The following is a 21,139-nucleotide window of genomic DNA, read 5'->3' on the forward strand; positions in this document are numbered from 1 at the left end:
TTTGAATATTAATTGTGTGATTCAGTAGATACAGCGATACTGAGAGAACATTCACAAGGCATACAGTAGTACAGCTATAAGCAGGTCCTGGCTATTCTGCCGCCCAAGGTGAGATGAAAATATTGCTGCCCTGCAAAACTAAAATCTGTATTTTCCGGACGTTGATATCAGGTTCATTTTCAGTTCTGAATTAACAGAAATAAATTTGAAACATTGAGAATGCTTATTTTCTGGATGTTTAAATCAGGTTTGAATGAAATTTGAAAAGACGTCGTCATTTCTAAATCAAGGCCGGTCCAGAACTGACAAAATCTGAACCACACATAGACGTCTAGGTTTGGGTCAAATCAAGGCTGGTCCAGACCGAACCAAAAACAAATGTCCATGGAAATCATTGCTGGTCTGGAATGCCCCAAACAAAGGCTACTGGTCTGGACAGGACAAAAAAAGACATCCGAAAGACATTGGTCTGTCCTTACTGGAATATAGGCCTGCAATAGAATTGTATGAATGCCCATCCCTGTGTTAGGCCCACCATTTGTAAAATAGGCCATTGCATTGGCTTTACTAGTCCTGATTCCTGTGACTAATCATGTTGGCTACTTAAGCTCTGAATATCAGCTACCAATATTTGTCAAATAGAATTGTATTGGTCACATGCGCCGAATGAATGTACAGGGGTACGGGTTAGTCAAGGTAATATGTACATGTAGGTAGGGGTAAAGTGAGTAGGCATAGATAATAAACAGAGTAGCTGCAGCGTATGTGAAGGAATGTGAGTGTGTGTGGTGTCAATATGCAAGTGTGTGTGTCCGTGTGTGTGTTGGAGTGTCGGTGTAGTATGTGTCAGTGTGTGGTTAGAGTCCAGTGAGTGTACATCGAGCCTCTGCAAAACAACAGTAATAAAATAAGGAGGGTCAATGCAAATAGTCCAGTTAGCCATTTGATTAGCTATTCAGCAGTCTTATGGCTTGGCGTAGAAGCTATTAAGGAGCCTTTTGGTCCCAGACTTGGTGGTCCCCTACCTCTTTCCGTGAGGTAGCAGAGAGAACAAACAGTATATGACTTGAAGGCCCAAAAAATTGTCAAAGACTCCAGCCACCCCTCTGGAGTTAACCTGAGCCTATTTGTAATGTTTTTACATTGCATGTCCCGCTAAGCATTTTCTTTTTCGCTAAGATCAGCTAGTCAAAAATGTACATATTCAAACTTGAAACCATTGATCATGACAATTTAGCCAACAGAAAGAAACTCCTGGACAGCAGTTGTGAGTAGACTATTTGATCGGAGAAACCTGCATGATGTAAAAAGTCTCTCTCTCATTACATTGTATCGCCAGCCTGCAGGCTGCAGAAAAGGCCACAGACAGGATATGGTAGAAAGAGTATCTGCTACATGGTTTATGTTAGATGATTTTTATGACGGCACATTGGTGGAGCGCCGCAGCGATGCATCTCTCCAACAGCTCCCTGGAGAGGCACGATGGGAATGGGTAAGTGAAATATTTTGTGCCCCCGTCTAACAGAATGAGCACTGCGTATCACAAGGCGGCATCAGCGCTCACCTAAAAAGCCCATATGCCACTGGTTGAGAGAAATTGTCATTGTTTTTGGGCAGATTTGTGAGGTTTTGTGTGTTGTTGGAGGCGTGTCTTGGTCAGTTTAGCTCAGAAAAGGTCACCCTCTTCAATCTGACTCCTAATCCTGCCTAATGAGTAGGCCGGCCTTGGCCATCAGTTGCTGTGCACAATTTCAAGTGTGGCAGCCTGTAAGGACAGTACAAATAACTGGGCAAGCCGACAGTTGTCCTTCCTTCTTCCCAGTAGCTAGGGAGAGTTGGTCGTCCATGTCCTGGGATGAGGCTAATTAGCCAACATCCCTACAGAGCCACGCATTGCCAGGGTCATTTACCACCATGTGTGCCCACTCAAGCACCTCAAATCCCTGGGCTCGGCAACTATGCAATGGCATAATAGGGTTTCCATTGACACATGGTCTTGTTGGCCAAGTATTTTTTACATCAGGCCTCCATCCATCTGACAAGGCTGCTCTGTCTTAATTCTGATTGGATGTTAGTGGGATGCTGAATGTCTTGATAGGTTGGCTAGTTTCTGGAATGATTTATCATTGGCTGCTGAGTCAGACCTGTGGTAAGGAGAGACTAGTCGAAGTAAATGGAGCGTAGGAGAGAAGCAGCAAGGCAAGGATTCATCCGAGGGACTGCTCATCTTTATGGTTCGCCGAAGGGCTCAGAACAGCTTTGGTTCTGATCGTTTGATCTCCCCACCATATGTCTTCCGCCTCAGTCATACGGTTCCGCAGCCAGAGAGCCATAGATGGAAAGGCAGGAAGTGCTAAATCAACTGGTTTATGTTCCAAGAGGCCCTGAATCTGGAGGAGGTTGTAAATCATGTTTTTACTTCTCTCCTGAAGTACTACCGGTACTCACACTCGGTATAATAAACCATTTTTAATTAAGGGGATATAAAAAAGGTTATGTGAGAATGTTACAAGATATTAAAAACTGTCCTAATATAAAAAAAGAGACCTGAATTAAACAGATACGATTGGTTTGACACCTCACCTTGAGTAATTTGACACTAACAGACCAAAAACAGAGTTCAAGGTTCAAAATATCAGCAGAGCGTAGTGTGAATTAAAATGTCCTAGGCACAACTAAGGGTCAGGTTTCAAAGGCTACAGACAAAGAAAAGGTCAATGTGAAAAGAGTATTTGTACATTATAGGTGCTCTGATTCTGCCAAGAATCCAGTCAGAGTTTGATGATGCCAGGATTTTGTTACCATTTCTATTCATGTCCTCCATAGAAGCGACAGCTGGCAGCCACTTCAGCAGTATATTTGCCATTGTTATGAAGTCCTTACAATATTGGGTCCTGGTGGAGAACGTGTTACATTTCTTATAATAGCAGTCGGAAAAATTTGAGCACAGTATTTGGAAGCCAAGGGCCTGAAACACACCTAGCACTAGTGACTCTGCAAAACAGGTGGATGGATTGTTGGATAGATAGAAGTGAAGGTGGGTGATCAAAGAGGCTTGATGCTGTAGTCTCATACTGAGGAACAGGCTACATTAGAATAAAATGTTACACGGGCAACTTCTACCTTATGCTAAGTCGTTTTGTTTCTCATTTCCTCAGCTATACGAACACAAGTGTCAAATGGAATGCAGGTGACTGCCAAAGCAAGGTTTTTTTTCCAGTCAACAGCCATGCGACATCCTTGAAATCAAATGGAGTGCTGATGATAATTCCATCAAGTCAGGTACACGTGTGGTGCTAAGAGATTGATTTCTGTCAGACCAGCGGGGAAACCAATTTTATTTCAGTCCAGTAAACCCTTCAACAGAAGAACCTTATCATGACTAATAGCACTTCCCCGTTGAAGTGATACACAACAACAGGGATCTACCAAGTAACTATGGCCCAAGTCATACAAACTCAAGTCCATTTGTTACTTTGGTGATCATTAGTCCTTCCTTTGGTCATATGGTTGCTAACATACTGTTGGTGTTCCACTTTACCTGACCGGGTTGGCGGTTAGACTATCACTAGCAGGGTTGTAAGCACAGGTCACACCACTCCCCCAAGACCAAACTGCCACTACGGCACCAGCAGCAGACAAAGGAAACTAGGTGATTGGTCATCAACCCGAGTGACACCAAAAACAAGGTAGAGTCAAGGACACAAGGCTAAATTACATTAAATCAGATTTCAACCAATTAAGTCATTGATAAAACGTTTGGACATTACAAGAACAGGAGAATTGTAACTACTTTAGGCAGCCCATACTGAAGTGATACACTTAGGACAAATCAAAAGGTGCCTTCTACCCACAACAGGGATGACAACCGTAGTGCTGCTTTTCTGGCCACTTCAGTTTCCATAGCAACTACACACCTATCGTGTTCCATATCATCCTCCAAAGGGACGAGTAAAAGCCTTTCAAAGGGTATCCTTTTGTTCTTTGTGAGCAAGCAAGACAAAGAACTGTTCAGAACAAAGTCCTTATGCCAAGAACAAAAAGGTAGAAACATTTTTAATTATGTTTACTTGCTTCCTCTCTTTCTTCCTCTCACAGACGTAGAGGATCGGTGAAGATCGTAGGTTCACACCTACGACGCCAGAAAGATGATATGTCCCCCCCCCCATCGGTGGCATTATTGACATAGTACATCCCCATTGGCCTTTCGCTGCAATACACATGCAACACAGTCTAAGGACCAGGACGATTCAGCTAAAACGTTTAAAGTTACCCACTATGTAATGTTCTACTACAGTAGCTTAGAGACCTGGTTAATGGTTGTTGGAGTAGGGGAGAAGTGGACCAAAAGAGAGTACACAATGTTCATAGCTATAGGGTGAAATTATGCTCAGTAATGCAGTCACACACACACACACACACACACACATTTAGTTATTTAGGGGACGCTGCTGTTTAGTGTTTACCGAAAGCTGAGGAGGGAGACACAGGACAGCTGTATCCAGTCTGTTTACCACAACCAGATTAACCCGAAGGCACTCAAACAAGCAGTTTAGGGAAATGGGGCAAATATGAGTTTGCACAGCAAGGAGAGCCAAAAAGCCCATGTGAGCTTACAGGTTAAAATTTGAACAGAGAAGTTACCACTGTTTGCAAATCTTGAAAATGAGATAGTGCTCAGTTCAGAACAAAATAGAATGTGAATGAAAATCTCCAGGAAGTAGTCCATGTCAGAGATTTATTTTAATATTCTGAGAAATTAGTTTAGCTTCGCAGAAACATTGTCTATTTCCAACCTGTGGCCCCATAACCGGGGCGGGAGGGGAAATGCGACTACTGAAGAAAGAGTGTGATAATATTGCATCGTGAAATAACAGGAAAATATTGCCGAAACAATTGGGCATTTATTAATCCAGCAGCAGTTTGGTAGAAGGCCCTTCAAAAGGGTCTTTAACGTCACAGCAGTTTGTCACCGTGTGTCATTTGGTGAGGCACTGCATTTGTCTGGTTTACTGTGTGTGTCACTAGCAGAGTCAAATAGTTCAATGTTTTTATAGATAAAATTGCTTGACAACGTCAAATCTTGACCCTTATTCTTTTAAATGAGTGTCATAAGATGTTAGAGGTTATAAAAGGCTTTTAGAAAATATAACAAAAAGGGTCTCTGTATGAAAAGTATCTCTCTCTCATTCACACACTGATGTTGATGATTACACAGATGCAATGTCTGGAACTTGAACATTTTATGGGAACAGGTTTCACTTAGAAGCAAAGTGTGTGCCTATGTGGGTAGTATTATTGACACCTTGAGTACAAGGCAATTCCTCAATATCACTCAAAAATACACTAATAGAGTACAAAAAGTAATGCATGCATTAATACCATACATTTTAACATGCATGCAATGATGCATCGCTGCCGGTAAAAGGTAGGCTACAATGGATGCGTTTACAGTCAGCCGAATTCTTATCACAGAGCTGATTGGTCAAAAGACCAATTAGTTAAAAAATATTTGAATTGTCTGCCTGTGTATAAGCAGTAAGTGTGGCACACTTGTGCCAACCTACCTCCATGATTCGGTGCAGGTGCAATCACGATTCCTTTCGCGTCCACTTTCGGTGAATTCTGTCCGTACATGCCATCGTCTTTGGTTAGAATTTGTTTAGGATTGCCTTTTGAGTCAAGTACGGTGGCATTGACCGTAGCACTAACATGGTCTTCCTTGCTGATGGTTTTGTCGGCACGGATCGACAGTATACATCTGGGCAGAACGAGCACCAACAAGACGACCGGGAGATAGCTGCATGGCGTTGCTGTGGTCCACCTCTTGGGCATCTTCGGAATGTCTTACTGTAATGTCCCCTTTACATCCAAGCTGTTATTCAGGGAATCGAACCACTCCAACGATTCCCCCCACACAAAAAAAAAATAAAAAAAGACAGAGGCTCGGCGTCTTCCGTGTGGCGTCCCGTCATAAAAACATGCTGTGCTCTTCACACAGTTGTCTTATTCCAATACATGTGTCGCCTACACTTCATTTGGAACGAAGCAATACATAATAATAAAAGCGCACATTAGATCTGTAGGGAAACGAGCTGAAATAATGACATTAAATGGCTTTGGGCAGATGACAATATCCTTATGTTATAATTTTCTTATTTGGTGTCAATTGCTTAATATTACAAGACAATCCATTTAACCTTTAATCGCATGAAAACCTAAGGAGAGCCCTTTATTTGAATATCATAGGCTCTATATTAATGTCAACTATAATGCGCATGTATATCGGTCGAGTACTTAGCAGGCTATCCCGATAACAAATACATAACCTTCTAATTTTAATGCATAGGCTATGAAAACCCTATAGACCGTATCCAGATTTTTAATAGCCGGCACGCTGTCTGAGTGGCAATGTCTTTCTAAAATATGCTAACGTTACAGCTGTGTATTATTGCCACAAGTGAACAGCTGTCATTACGGATTTGTGTTCACAATAGCGTGCCAATGATTGCCAGCTACCTTTGCTCGTAGCCACTAATGTTCACATTTTTTCGCATTGATTCACAGCTTCGAAAGCCATGACGCGGTACCTACCTTCTCCATTTCCTCGAACCAAAACGATATTGATACAAAACCTCTTCACTTGCTTTATTATTATGAACGTTCAGTGGCCCTTGCCATCAAAACAACGATAATGCGATTCACTCTCTGGTCTTTTCCTTCTGGATCCACACAGCGCAAGCGCAGCGCGACTTAGACGACAGCTGCGCTTGTAGGCCTACCATCACGCCAACGTTCTCAATATCTGAAAAGACGGCCACCTGTAGATAGCCTTACAATCACCTCACCTGTCAACATTAATGGTACCGTTATTCAATCAATTATAGCCTACTGATAAAGCGTGGTTTGGTCACAGTGTCCCTCATATCCAATTGTAGGCAGTCAATTAGGTTAAACGTTTTCAAGACATGTTCTAAACTGGTAGGCTATAGTCTTATTGATTAGAGGAACCAATATGTCACTATCCTGCAGTGACAGGTTTATGCTATCAAAACCAAACTAAGCTATAAAGATCTCTTTATGTAGCCTAATCTTGTGAATTTTGAGATTGTATGACTGTTTTAACCAAGGCCAATTGGTGAATGACAATGACAATCATCCAGACAAGGAGCACCTGCTCAAATATTATGGATCCCCTTCACACAGTGTGTGTGTGTGCTACACTGTTCCAATCTGAACACAAAATGGCTTCCCTTGGTGTTCCACTACTTAGTCCATTTGCCACTATACCCTCTGGTCCAGCTCTATCCATTGTTGACAGGCTCTTGTATTTTCCCACCTGTGCTGTGCTCTGCACAAAAGCCAGTCGATTTAAAACTAACAGCCAACAGTAGACTCAGGATGAAGCGGGGGAGTTTGAGATGAGTCTCTCCAGTCCATGGCCAGTGTACAGACTTTCAGCCATTATTAAAATCATGACTAGGAGGAAGGACGTGGGAGGATGAGGGAGAGAGGGATTCTGGCAGAGGAGGATAGGAGAGGGGGACTGATGGGGAGGAGAGGGAGAGTGTGGCGGAGGAGGACAGGAGAGAGGGAGAGTGTGGTGGAGGACGAGAGGGGGAGTCTGGCAACAGGAGAGGAGTGAGTAAATTGTCTCCCCTTAGACCAGGCAGGTGGCTACATTGAGGGATCGGCTTACCTTTGGCAAGAAGAGAGCCCGCGGCCACCCGGGGCTCAGTGACAAGCTAATTGATACATGTCGCTCGGGCTTGCTCCTGTCACTAAATCCGTGCGGCACTGGAGAGACCTGCTTAGGTGGAAAATGACTGAATGATATAAGATCTAATTCTCAATGGAGTCGTGCAGTAAAGATCAAAGAGGTGCAGTACAGACAGTAGAGAGATGTCTGGGTTGTTGTTACAGTACATCAAACCTGGATACTGTTATGTATGGCTGGATGGCTGTGAACTAAATCACCGAAGCTTTGGTGGGCGATTGAAGTTACAGTAAATTAGGAACGATGGGCTGTTTAACTACAGCATCTTCGAGATGTCACTCCTGATATGACAGAAAAACTAAGGGGGCGACATGCTGTCTACTTTAATTGAAGTAAATAAAGGTGTCAGAGCTGTCTCTGATATAAAATATCTGTTTTTGCCTAAGAAACATTGATTGTGCCTGTCATTTGTTTTTATGTAGGTATTCTTTCGCTTCCTCTGCCCTCTTATCAGTAGTGGAATTAGGTTTGAGATGTCCTATATTAATACATACCACTGTTGCTGTCTTGCTGACGTTCTGTTGAATCAGAGACTGCGTGCAGGGCCTACAGGCAACGGAGTATTTTCCAAATTCCACCCACATATTTTCTCAGCTCAAGAAAACAGTTGCGCTTTTTACTTTTGTTTGTCAAGACTGACCTCTGGTGGTTGAAGTAGGTAACAGTGAACAGTCTGGAAAATGCCAAACAGAACTCTACAACATTTTGTGTCTTGTAAGTTCCTGTTTATTTTAATTAAATACGGACCAACAATACTCTATTAGGCAAAAGTGACTTCTAAGAAATGAATACTTTTGTTAATTCTGTATAAAAAAAAAATCTAATCTACATCCATTCTCGTCTGTAGACTATTAAAACTATGAATTAGGTAAAATGAAAATGACAATGTAGTTCTGTGCAGTTTGCATGTAGGCATTTCTATGTAAAAAGCCCCATTAACATTAATGTGAAGTTCATAGAAGCACAACACATTTGGGTCAAATGAAAGATAAGGGTCTATATTTGGTGAGAAAATAAGAGATATACACTGGGGTCCAAAATGATTGACACCCTTGTTAATTATGACCACTAATGTCTGTATAAAGTAAATTCTTCAAATAGTGAGTTATATTGTATGCTAAAAACAGGGGAAATTATATTAGGTTATACTAATACAGACCAACATGAAAGATATTTTGTTTAACAAGTACACGTTTGTTTTTCAAAAAGGTAGGGGTCAAACTTACTGACACCACTACAGATTCTTATAAATAAAGTAAGTTTAGTATTTGGTCCCATATTCCTAGTCTGCAGTGACTAAATCAAGCTTGTGACTCTACAAACGTGTTGGATGCATTTGCAGTTCATTTTGGTTGTGTTTCAGATTATTTTGTGCCCAATGTAAATACATGGTAAATAATGTATTGTGTCATTTTGGTGTCACTTATTGTAAATAAGAATAGAATATGTTTCGAAACACTTCTACATTATGCTACCATTATTGCTGATAACCATGAATTAATCACGAATAATGATGAGTGAGAACGCTGCAGAGAATCAAATATCATAACCCCAAGACATGCTAACATTCCCTGTCATTGTAATGGTGAGGTAAGCATGTCTTGGGGGTATGATATTTGTGCCTTTGTAACGTTGTATTGGTCAATCAGTAGTTTTTGTTTGGTACTTTTAAAGTGTCTCAGCGTCATTCTGTTACCATGGAATTGACCGTGTGTCAGCTATGATCAAAGTCCAACCACACAACTGTCGTATGGTTAGGTATGGTATGGTTTGTTATGGTTTGCTATGGTATGGTTTGGAATGGTTCGGTATGTGTGCAGATTAAGGACTAACTGCACAAATATGTTCAGTTGGTGCCACAATCCTAAAGAGGAGCAATAAACTAAGCTATGTAAACAATAATCCAGGTCTCACATAAAAGCGATAGTTGGATATTTCTCCATTCTGTCTTTGGGTGGAAAGCACATCCTCTATGCCCAGTGCATGATTATTGACATACTGTAAGCTTATTCCGAAGAACGACAGGAATGTCTTTCTTCTGGCATCAACACCTGAGGGGCGGTGTGTTTACGGACATATTCAATCAATCCCTATACCAGTCTGCTGTTCCCACATGCTTCAAGAGGGCCACCATTGTTCCTGTTCCCAAGAAAGCTAAGGTAACTGAGCTAAACGACTACCGCCCCGTAGCACTCACATCCGTCATCATGAAGTGCTTTGAGAGACTAGTCAAGGACCATATCACCTCCACCCTACCTGACACCCTAGACCCACTCCAATTTGCTTACCGCCCAAATAGGTCCACAGACGATGCAATCTCAACCACACTGCACACTGCCCTAACCCATCTGGACAAGAGGAATACCTATGTGAGAATGCTATTCATCGACTACAGCTCGGCATTCAACACCATAGTACCCTCCAAGCTCGTCATCAAGCTCGAGACCCTGGGTCTCGACCCCGCCCTGTGCAACTGGGTTCTGGACTTCCTGACGGGCCGCCCCCAGGTGGTGAGGGTAGGCAACAACATCTCCTCCCCGCTGATCCTCAACACTGGGGCCCCACAAGGGTGCGTTCTGAGCCCTCTCCTGTACTCCCTGTTCACCCACGACTGCGTGGCCATGCACGCCTCCAACTCAATCATCAAGTTTGCGGACGACACAACAGTGGTAGGCTTGATTACCAACAACAACGAGACGGCCTACAGGGAGGAGGTGAGGGCCCTCGGAGTGTGGTGTCAGGAAAATAACCTCACACTCAACGTCAACAAAACTAAGGAGATGATTGTGGACTTCAGGAAACAGCAGAGGGAACACCCCCATCCACATCGATGGAACAGTAGTGGAGAGGGTAGCAAGTTTTAAGTTCCTCGGCATACACATCACAGACAAACTGAATTGGTCCACTCACACAGACAGCATCGTGAGGAAGGCGCAGCAGCGCCTCTTCAACCTCAGGAGGCTGAAGAAATTCGGCTTGTCACCAAAAGCACTCACAAACTTCTACAGATGCACAATCGAGAGCATCCTGGCGGGCTGTATCACCGCCTGGTATGGCAACTGCACCGCCCTCAACCGTAAGGCTCTCCAGAGGGTAGTGAGGTCTGCACAACGCATCACCGGGGGCAAACTACCTCCCCTCCAGGACACCTACACCACCCGATGCTACAGGAAGGCCATAAAGATCATCAAGGACATCAACCACCCGAGCCACTGCCTGTTCACCCCGCTGTCATCCAGAAGGCGAGGTCAGTACAGGTGCATCAAAGCTGGGACCGAGAGACTGAAAAACAGCTTCTATCTCAAGGCCATCAGACTGTTAAACAGCCACCACTAACATTGAGTGGCTACTGCCAACACACTGTCAATGACACTGACTCTACTCCAACCACTTTAATAATGGGAATTGATGGGAAATGATGTAAATATATCACTAGCCACTTTAAACAATGCTACCTTATATAATGTTACTTACCCTACATTATTCATCTCATATGCATACGTAGATACTGTACTCTATATCATCGACTGCATCCTTATGTAATACATGTATCACTAGCCACTTTAACTATGCCACTTGGTTTACATACTCATCTCATATGTATATACTGTACTCGATATCATCTACTGTATCTTGCCTATGCTGCTCTGTACCATCACTCATTCATATATCCTTATGTACATATTCTTTATCCCCTTACACTGTGTATAAGACAGTAGTTTTTTTTGGAATTGTTAGTTAGATTACTTGTTCGTTATTACTGCATTGTCGGAACTAGAAGCACAAGCATTTCGCTACACTCGCATTAACATCTGCTAACCATGTGTATGTGACAAATAAAATTTGATTTGATTTGATTTGATTTTTGTGGGTTGTGTTTTAAATGGTGTCTGAAGATGTACTATTGAGTCCAGTATGGATGAGAAAAAGATTGCTAAAAGGGAGAGGATGGGGAGTGTGTCGGCGTTGCTTAGGACAGGATATTTCAATGAACGTCAGAGCATGGTACTCTTGAACACAATGACACTTACCTAAGTATGTGTTTGTGTGTTTTTTAATGTGTTTGTGTGTGACTGCCACTGTAGAGACAGTCACTGCAATACAAGTGGACTTGGTAAGAAAAGAACCAGCTCTACACCGCCACTTCAGATTCAAATTCCAGACTGCATCTCCTTTCATCAAGTGGATTTGGTACTCGCACAACTCCAGTCAGAGGTTAAAATATATTACTGAGCAGGTGGTAATGGGAGGAGAGGCTGTGTAACACAGAGAAGAGAAAGGAAGGGAGAGGAGCGTGTGAGGCAGCTCTCTGCTTGCGGAAGTACCTCCTAGCCACAACTTACAGATCCTCTACTGAACCATGGCTCTCTCTGCCCCAGCTGGGACTCTTCTTTTGCTGTTCTTTCTCTCCTCTCTTCTACATGGCTGTTCCCCCTCTTCCACCACGGAGGAATGCACTGGCGTCCGTAAGTTGATGCATCTCTTCTTCATTCGAAACTCATTTCGGTCTTTTTTACATCAGGCAAACCATTAACCGAGGCTTTATCATAAAACATTCAAAATGTGTGTGACTTTTTTGTGTGTAGGTGTTCATGTTCAATCTTACTCATCTTGTTTTTTTTGTTATGTTGAAGAAACCAGCATGCAAGCTGAACATACCTCTTATCTACAGAGTAGGAATGCGTTCACTGAAATGGGCCTGAGCTCTCTGGGAACTTTCACTTTAGCCTGCTGCCTAGCTGTTATGGCTTAACCGCAGCAAGCATGAATTCCATGGCTGATTTGAAAAAATGTGTCCATAACACTGAGCCACTACCAGGGTTGGGTAGGTTACATTTTGAAATGTATTCCGTTACAGTTGGAACTTGGTAAAAAAAACAACAACACACAATTGATTTGACCTAATATTACATTTGGTCATGAAGAGCACATGTTCAACTTGATACAAAAAAAACATGTTTTCCCATCTCAAAAGGTGAAATAAAACAAATATTATAGTAAGTGCCTATTAAGTGCCAAAAAAAGTAACAGGGTTGACTATTTCATCTTAAATCAGCCATAAATACCCTTGTGACAGGGGGAATGTAAGCTTTATGTGTGCAACAGAGTGGCAATTGAATCCAAGCTTCACAATTTTTTTGAATAAATGTTCAAACAAGTCTAGCCTGACTATCTAGTGGGTAACACAGTTGACGTGCTATGCTCGACCCACACAGTTTTCCACCACTAAACACCAGAAAATGGCCAAAAAGAGTAGAACCAACTCACCTGCTTTTACACTATGATTTGACTTTTAGATGTAACATTTTTCTTTTGAAAGAAATATTTGAAAAGGAATAGATCCACCATATTAAAACAACAGTCTAGTTCACGAGAAAGTGTTGACCTTAAAATGAGGGACAGATGTAAATGAATCACTAATCACATGAAATAAATAATCATCTTCAGAAATGACTGTCAAAGCAACAAAAATAACTAGGGCTTTATAATGATGGTGAAACTTGGAGACATTTTGGGGTTAAGTGGGTTAAAATCTTTCTAGAAGTCACAAAGGGTGCATGGAGGGGCATGACAAAATGATGAATTTTCTCACATTAGTAAGTCTTTATTAATACAAAAAATCTGATTGATTGATTTCTCTGTGTTAAAATCCAATCTTGTTGGACAATTTCTACTTAAAATATCAAAAGGGATGCAAAAGGCACTCATTTCGTGGATTGACACAGTTACTAGTTACCTGTCCAAAATGTTTATCAGTAACGGAACTTTGAAATGACACAAACTCCGTAACGTAATCTGATAACTTTCAGTTACTTTTGGATTACTTTTCCCTTTAGAGGCATTAAGAAGAAGAAGACAAGAAAGATCCATCAAACGCATATGGTGTGTCATCATAGTGGTCTGTGACTCGCTCAGGTGGAACAAACTTAAACTTTGAGAAAACAGCAAGGTGTCATAATGTATTTTTTTTTTCTCTCGCAAACATAATTTCTGAATTTAAAAGTAATCCAAGAAGTTAAGTTTTTATAAAGTATCTGTAATCTGATTATAATATTTTCTCTGGTAATGTAACTGTCATGCCCTGACCTTAGAGATCCTTTTATTTCTCTATTTGGTTAGGTCAGAGTGTGACTAGGGTGGGTGGGCATTCTGGTTTTTCGTTTCTAGGTTGGCCTAGTATGGTTCCCAATCAGAGGCAGCTGTCTATCGTTGTCTCTGATTGGGGATCATATTTAGGTAGCCTTTTTCCACCTGTTGTGTGTGCGGGATCTTGTTTTTGTATTGTAGACTTTTTGCATTTCAAAGCGGCACATTAGTTTAGTTAGTCTTTACTGTTTCGTTGCTGGTTCACATGAATAAACATGATGGGGGCCTCCCGGGTGGCGCAGTGGTTAAGGGCACTGTACTGCAGCGCCAGCTGTGCCACCAGAGACTCTGGGTTAGCACCCAGGCTCTGTCGTAATCGGCCGCGACCGGGAGGTCCGTGGGGCGACGCACAATTGGCCTAGCGTCGTCCGGGTTAGGGAGGGTTTGGCCGGTAGGGAAATCCTTGTCTCATCGCGTACCAGCGACTCTTGTGGCGGGCCGGGCGCAGTGCACGCTAACCAAGGCTGCCAGGTGCACGGTGTTTCCTCCGACACATTGGTGCGGCTGGCTTCCGGGTTGGATGCGCGCTGTGTTAAGAAGCAGTGCTTCTTGTGTATCGGAGGACGCATGACTTTCAACCTTCGTCTCTCCCGAGCCCGTACGGGAGTTGTAGCGATGAGACAAGATAGTAGCTACTAAACAATTGGACACCACGAAAAAGGGGTAAAAAAATACAAATAAACATGATGAACGCCTTCCACGCTGCACCTTGGTCCAATCCTTCCAACAAAGATTGTTACAGTAACTGATTCCAGTTAAGTATTTTGGGGGTAATCAGATGACATGTAACTCCTCAACCCTGGCCACTACATGCTCAACTGTAGACCTATAACAGTGCTAAATCTGGATACCAAAATATACATTTGCATTTTACCACACTTAGTGCTGTTATTAGGTTAATGCACATTAACTCTCAACTTTCCAGCTCACATAGATTAATATTTATTAAGCATCCAGGTCTCAAAGGGGACATGTGGTCATTATGAGCTTTCAGCTGCAGAGTAAATGTCAATTACACAGTTAAGGGGTTATTTGTTCAGCATCTAGACGATCTGCTTGAGGATGTGATGAGTCAAGCTGACCTTTGGACACACCACAGACCACTTTAATGTTCTTGCTTGATCCCTCCCATTACCCTAGCGTCTTTTGAAGCTGATGAGACACATTTTTTCTTAATAGCTAGGTTTCCATTGAAATTGGCCACAGATTTCATGTGAATATAAAGAAAATATGTGCATTTTCCCACCAGTGGTGTGTTTCCGCCAAACTAGTGTTGAGCAATTAGTGCTTTTTGAGGTTGTTTTGGTTAGATTATAAAAAAAATGATCAAGGTTTTTGATTTCGGTTTTGATTATTTGAGTTGAATGCTGTAACAGAATAAAACAATAAATAAAAGTCCCATGATGGTAGTGACTGACATGAATGCTTTTCGCTTATAAAGCAATGTGAATAAATGATGCTTAAACACATGTTAAGTTTGCTGAAAATTAACACAGTTGACAGTGAGAGGATGTTCCTTTTTTTGCTGAGTTTACAAACTGATATTTTGGCATACTGTTGTATTTCGTACTGTTCTTGATAGCTTTTTCATGTTCTCCATATTGTGGTTTGATATTTCAATGGAGTTTCAGAGTACTAGAGAAACTGCAATGTGCGCCTTGAGCTCACAGAAAAAAACTGAACCAGATGGAATTCAAATACTCAACTTACATTGGTCAATTAGTATTTAAAAAACAAAATAACCGTCATTTTGGTTAGTCGCTCAGCACTACACCAAATGGACTTGTTGCAGATCAACATCACTGTGTGAAAACATACTGCACACAAATGTAACATTTTTTTGCTTAAGTTTTCATGTACAGAATAAAAATCTGAAGTTCAATGCGTTTCCATCACATTTTCAACTCACATTTCAACAAAAACTTAAATAGTAAATGTACCTACTCTAGTCTTTGCATGTGTGCTCTAGCCAACAGCTTGCAGATACAGTGCAGGTAGTCTAGAATACATTATGTGCGAGAATATTTTTATGGCAGTCAAGCACTGATCATCATGTCACCAGATGGTATTTTGTGACACATTTTTAAGACCTTTTTTAGGCAAACTACTTCCATATATACTTTGATTCATTTTTTAAACTGGTACTGGGCTACCTTCAGACAAGTCGTGTTCCTGAGAGTCATCTTACCGTAGAGGGGCCTGTAGTTTGTAGGCTAAACCTTTAGGATGCTACAGATGTCTTCCTGAGAAGACCGTTTCCATCACAGCTGTCATTAATTGTTTTTATATGATATGACTTTACGTGCATAAAAACTATGGATGGAAACCTGGTTAATGTGTTGAATCCTAGCTTGAGATCCTCTTGAGTAACTCAAATTGTCATCCAAATCTCCCTTTGACACCACAACATGATTTAAACACGTGAAAGTCTTGCAAGCTTAACAAAGTGGGCTGAATCCTAATTTGGAGATATGCCCAGCTCAATCTTTTGTGTAAATCACATGTTCATGTCGATAGGAAATTTGAGTCTGAATGCTTGGGTGCAAAGTTTCTCCTGGATAAAACATCAGTACAGTATGTGTACGAACTGTTTATATGAAATGAAATATATTGTCAAACTTGTAATGTAAGCCCACACTAAATCCTTGAATCAACATACAGTACATGAAATACAGTATCCTGAGAATCCTTGTATAATGCTTGTAGCATGTATAATATCTAATGAATCCTCAAATCTTCTGTGCCTTCTTGGACAGGGCTGCGCTCCTTTACGCTGATGTCCAAGTGTAATTCCACCACCCTGAACGACAAGCAGATCAAGGAGGTGCAGTCTTCCACCACTGTGCTCTACATACCCATCGTCTACATAATTGCCTTCACTCTGGGCCTCCCGGCTAACCTCCTGGCACTCTGGGTCCTTCTGTTCCGTACCAAGAAGCTGCCCTCCACCATCCTCCTCATCAACCTCACCGCCACCGACCTCATGATACTGATGGTGCTCCCTTTCCGCATCGTCTACCACTTACAGGGCAATGACTGGGCCTTCGGTGAGCCATTCTGCCGCGTGGTCATGGCGCTCTTCTACGGCAACATGTACGGCTCGGTGCTGTGTCTGGCATTCATCGCTGTGGACCGGTACGTGGCTTTGGTGCACCCTTTCGGTGCCAAGACCCTCCGCAGCCGCCGCACCTCTTTCTACATGAGCCTATGTGTGTGGGTGGTGGTGTTGGCTGCCATGCTGCCTCTCCTCATCTCGCGCCAGTCCTACACACCAGATGAGCCGCGCATCACAACCTGCCATGACGCGCTGCCTGAGGAGGTGCACAAGAACTACTTCCTGCCCTACTTCCTCACACTCTTTTTTCTCAGCTTCCTGCTCCCCCTTCTGGTCGTCCTCTACTGCTACGTCTCTGTGATACGCACCCTGGTGGCAGGAGGCCAGCGCTACGCCCACGCCATGCGCGTCACCATGTTGGTCCTGGTGGTGTTTGTGGGCTGCCTGCTGCCCAGCAACATCCTCCTCCTCCTGCACTACTCAGACTCCTATCTGGTGGACAATGGAGAGGATCTGTATGTGCCCTACATGGTTAGCCTAGCCGTTAGCACGTTGAATAGCTGCATCAACCCCTTCATCTTCTACTACATCTCCGACGACTTCAGGGACAAGGTCATGATGGTGCTGTGTTGCCGCGGCAACAACGGGAGAGACTCATCCACGGGGAATCAGGTGGCCTATTCGTCCTCCTTAAAGGGGACACAAAGGTCAAAGGGTATACTGCTGTCCATGTCTAGTCAGAGGCCGGGGACATCAGAGGGGGAGGCAGCATGAGGCCAATAGGCAATAGAAGCCTAGACGTATAGACACCTAGATCAGACTCAGGCTCTCTCCATTGTTGTGGCACGCAATGTTTTCCTATGGTATATGTGAGACATCTCATGTATCCATTCAGTGACTCGGTACACACAGCTATACCAGATGTGAGGACTTGTCATAGACAACTCCAAATGGATTGTCTTCCTTTGCCATTTCCGTGCCATTCCCATAAACAAGCAGTCAATGGAGGGAGGTGGAGGATTAAGTCTTTAGGAATCATCATCATGTAGAGATACAGTTTTTGTCATGACAGAAGTAAAGGGCACTGGAGATAGGGGTGAGGGCTAGTGGGTCTGGACAGGTGTGATATAGTTATGTTTGTATTTGTATGTTTTGTATTGTTTAGGCGAATATCCTACTATAGATTATTTACTGACAAGAATATCTCAGAGTACAGAATCAGCAGTACAGTATTACAGCTATGTGGTAATTGTCTGCGGAATATAGACTGCATTGCTTGTAGCTGTGAGGTCACCAACAGCATATCACGTAAGTGATGCCACCATTTGTTTCTATTTAGACTTTTTGGCCAAATTCAGGCTTGTCCATGTAAAAAATGGGCAGGCATCTGGAATGCATTCTGTTTATACCAGGTGTGACTGACTGCTTATGTCTGGAACCAATTCAAGTTTTGGACATTTCCTTCATGAATTATAGATCCTAGAGTATGTTTTCAAGGTAAAGTATTTAGTTACTAAAACATCATGTGGCTTTGTCAGAATGTGTATCGTTAATTTAGTAATTACAAATGTACAACACCCAGTAAATGTTTCTGATTGAATATTTTAACTTGTATTGTTTCCACTGGTATTTGTTTCCCAACATTTGCAATGGAAGTATGGGGTATTATGCTTACAAGATATCCACAGGTTAATTTCCTTTCCGTAAAGTTATATTGACTTTTTTTTAAAGTGATGGGACTTTTATTCGTGCTTCAGAATTGTATAGAATGTATCACCCCAAACATATTTTTCACACTCAAACTCTCTGTCATCACTTGAGTGGAAACCAAATGTGTCCTTTGTTAATCTGGTGACAATGCTTTTGTTCAAAATCAAACACAGAGGGATGCTTCCTTGTCGACTCTGGAGTCGCACAGTTCACAGGAAAACAGAGGGCAGAGAACAACAAGGCCAAGCGTTCGCTGTGGAACATTCAGACAGCAGCCATACATCAAAACCAGCTCACACCATCAGCATGTTAATAGTTCTGTTCATCGGTACTCTGAAACTCCATTGAAATATCAAACCACAATATGGAGAACATGAAAAGCTATGAAAAGCTATCAAGAACAGTACGAAATACAACAGTATGCCAAAATATCAGTTTGTAAACTCAGCAAAAAAAGGAGCGTCCTCTCACTGTCAACTGTGTTAATTTTCAGCAAACTTAACATGTGTAAATATTTGCATGAACATAACAAGATTCAACAACTGAGACATAAACTGAACAAGTTCCACAGACATGTGACTAACGGAAATGGAATAATGTGTCCCTGAACAAATGGGGGGTCAAAATGAAAAGTAACAGTCAGTATCTGATGTGGCCACCAGCTGCATTAAGTACTGCAGTGCATCTCCTCCTCATGGACTGCACCAGATTTGCCAGTTCTTTCTGTGAGATGTTACCCCACTCTTCCACCAAGGCACCTACAAGTTCCCGGACATTTCTTGGGGGAATGGCCCTAGCCCTCACCCTCCAATCCAACAGGACCCAGACGTGCTCAATGGGATTGAGATCCGGGCCCTTCGCTGGCCATGGCAGAACACTGACATTCCTGTCTTGCAGGAAATCACGCACAGAACAAGCAGTATGGCTGGTGGCATTGTCATGCTGGAGGGTCATGTCAGGATGAGTCTGCAGGAAAGGTACCACATGAGGGAGGAGTACGTCTTCCCTGTAACGCACAGCGTTGAGATTGCCTGCAATGACAACAAGCTCAGTCCAATGATGCTGTGACACACCGCTCCAGACCATGACGTTCCCTCCATCTCCAAATCGATCCCGCTACAGAGTACAGGCCTCAGTGTAACGTTAATTCCTTCGACAATAAACGCGAATCCGACCATCACCCCTGGTGAGACAAAACTGCGACTCGTCAGTGAAGAGCACTTTTTGCCAGTCCTCTCTGGTCCAGCGATGGTGGGTTTGTGCCCATAGGCGACATTGTTGCCAGTGATGTCTGGTGAGGACCTGCCTTACAACAGGCCTACAAGCCCTCAGTCCAGCCTCTCTCAGCCTATTGCAACTTGCCTACCTGGTTAAATAAAGGTAAAAAAATAAAAAATACATTTGTACAGATGAAGGTGGTACCTTCGGGCATTTGGAAATTTCTACCAAGGATAAATCAGACTTGTGGAGGTCTACAGTGTTTTTCCTGGCCTGAGGTCTTGGCTGATTTCTTTTGATTTTCCCATGATGTCAAGCAAAGAGGCACTGAGTTTGATGGCAGGCCTTAAAATACATCCACAGGTACACCTCCAATTGACTCAAATTATGTCAATTAGCCTATCAGAAGCTTCTAAAGCCATGACATCATTTTCTGGAATTTTAGTGTATGTAAACTTCTGACCCACTGGAATTGTGATACAGTGAATTATAAGTTAAACAATCTGTCTGTAAACAATTGTTGGAAGAATTACTTGTGTCATGTACAAAGTAGATGTCCTAACCGACTTGCCAAAACTATAGTTTGTTAACAAGACATTTGTGGAGTGGTTGAAAAACAAGTTTTAATGAGTCCAACCTAATTGTATGTAAACTTCCGACTTCAACTGTAGATAATAGAACGAAAATGACATTTTAAGAGATTGACTTTTAGTTTATAAATACTTTGGTACAATGACACACTTAGCTAGCTGCCCACCTCGTTCCTTTCTGTTAGCATGTGCACGTAATAAGTACACTTTCATACTTTCGTTATACCGGTCTTTTCAGATTCCACAATGATTCTTTAATTGTGGACACTACATCACCACACTCACGCTCTTGCTCTGGGTCCTCATCTTTAACTTGCCATACCTGCTTGCTCCATACTGTCCTTGTCCCCAGTTGTCCCCTGTCCTCCTCCTGTTACTAGAATTTCCGCTACACAGTTGACCAAACTTGGCCATCTCACACTCTGGCAACACAGCTAGAGATTAGATGGACAACAGATAAGTTGACTGAGGAGGAAACCCTTTTATGCTGATATTCTTTTCCACTAAACTAAATAAAAGGCATTCATATTAAAGGGGCAGTGCTGTCAAAAAGGTGATTTCCTGTGTTTTATATACACTACCATTCAAAAGTTTGGGGTCACTTAGAATTTTTTTTTTGGTAGCTGGAAACGGTTCCAATGG

The 21,139-nt window shown here is 42.5% G+C and overlaps 2 protein-coding genes across 6 annotated transcripts in view; one reads left to right on the forward strand and one right to left on the reverse strand.

The window, feature by feature from the left end:
- Nucleotides 1-6,766, reverse strand: part of LOC112220533 (E3 ubiquitin-protein ligase RNF130) — a 69,943-nt gene extending 63,177 nt beyond the window's left edge. The window contains exons 1-2 of one of the 5 annotated variants that reach the window (XM_042303149.1): nucleotides 6,595-6,756; nucleotides 5,568-6,027 (exon numbers count right to left, since the gene is read on the reverse strand). In XM_042303149.1, coding sequence (XP_042159083.1) covers nucleotides 5,568-5,835 — 268 coding nt within the window. In that variant the 5' untranslated portion in view covers nucleotides 5,836-6,027; nucleotides 6,595-6,756. Of the gene's footprint in view, nucleotides 1-5,567 lie in introns of all 5 variants that reach the window. The other 4 variants (XM_042303148.1, XM_042303150.1, XM_024382390.2 and 1 more) reach the window with 4 other exon arrangements.
- A 5,295-nt stretch (nucleotides 6,767-12,061) lies between these two features.
- LOC112220647 (proteinase-activated receptor 4) lies at nucleotides 12,062-18,579 on the forward strand. Its single transcript, XM_024382482.1, has 2 exons — nucleotides 12,062-12,243; nucleotides 16,681-18,579. Exons 1-2 carry the CDS (start codon nucleotides 12,138-12,140, stop codon nucleotides 17,751-17,753), a joined length of 1,179 nt encoding a protein of 392 aa, XP_024238250.1. The 5' UTR covers nucleotides 12,062-12,137; the 3' UTR covers nucleotides 17,754-18,579.
- The last annotated feature ends 2,560 nt before the right edge of the window (nucleotides 18,580-21,139 follow it).

This window comes from Oncorhynchus tshawytscha, linkage group LG21 (genome assembly GCF_018296145.1).
Source record: "Oncorhynchus tshawytscha isolate Ot180627B linkage group LG21, Otsh_v2.0, whole genome shotgun sequence".
NCBI lineage: Eukaryota > Metazoa > Chordata > Actinopteri > Salmoniformes > Salmonidae > Oncorhynchus > Oncorhynchus tshawytscha.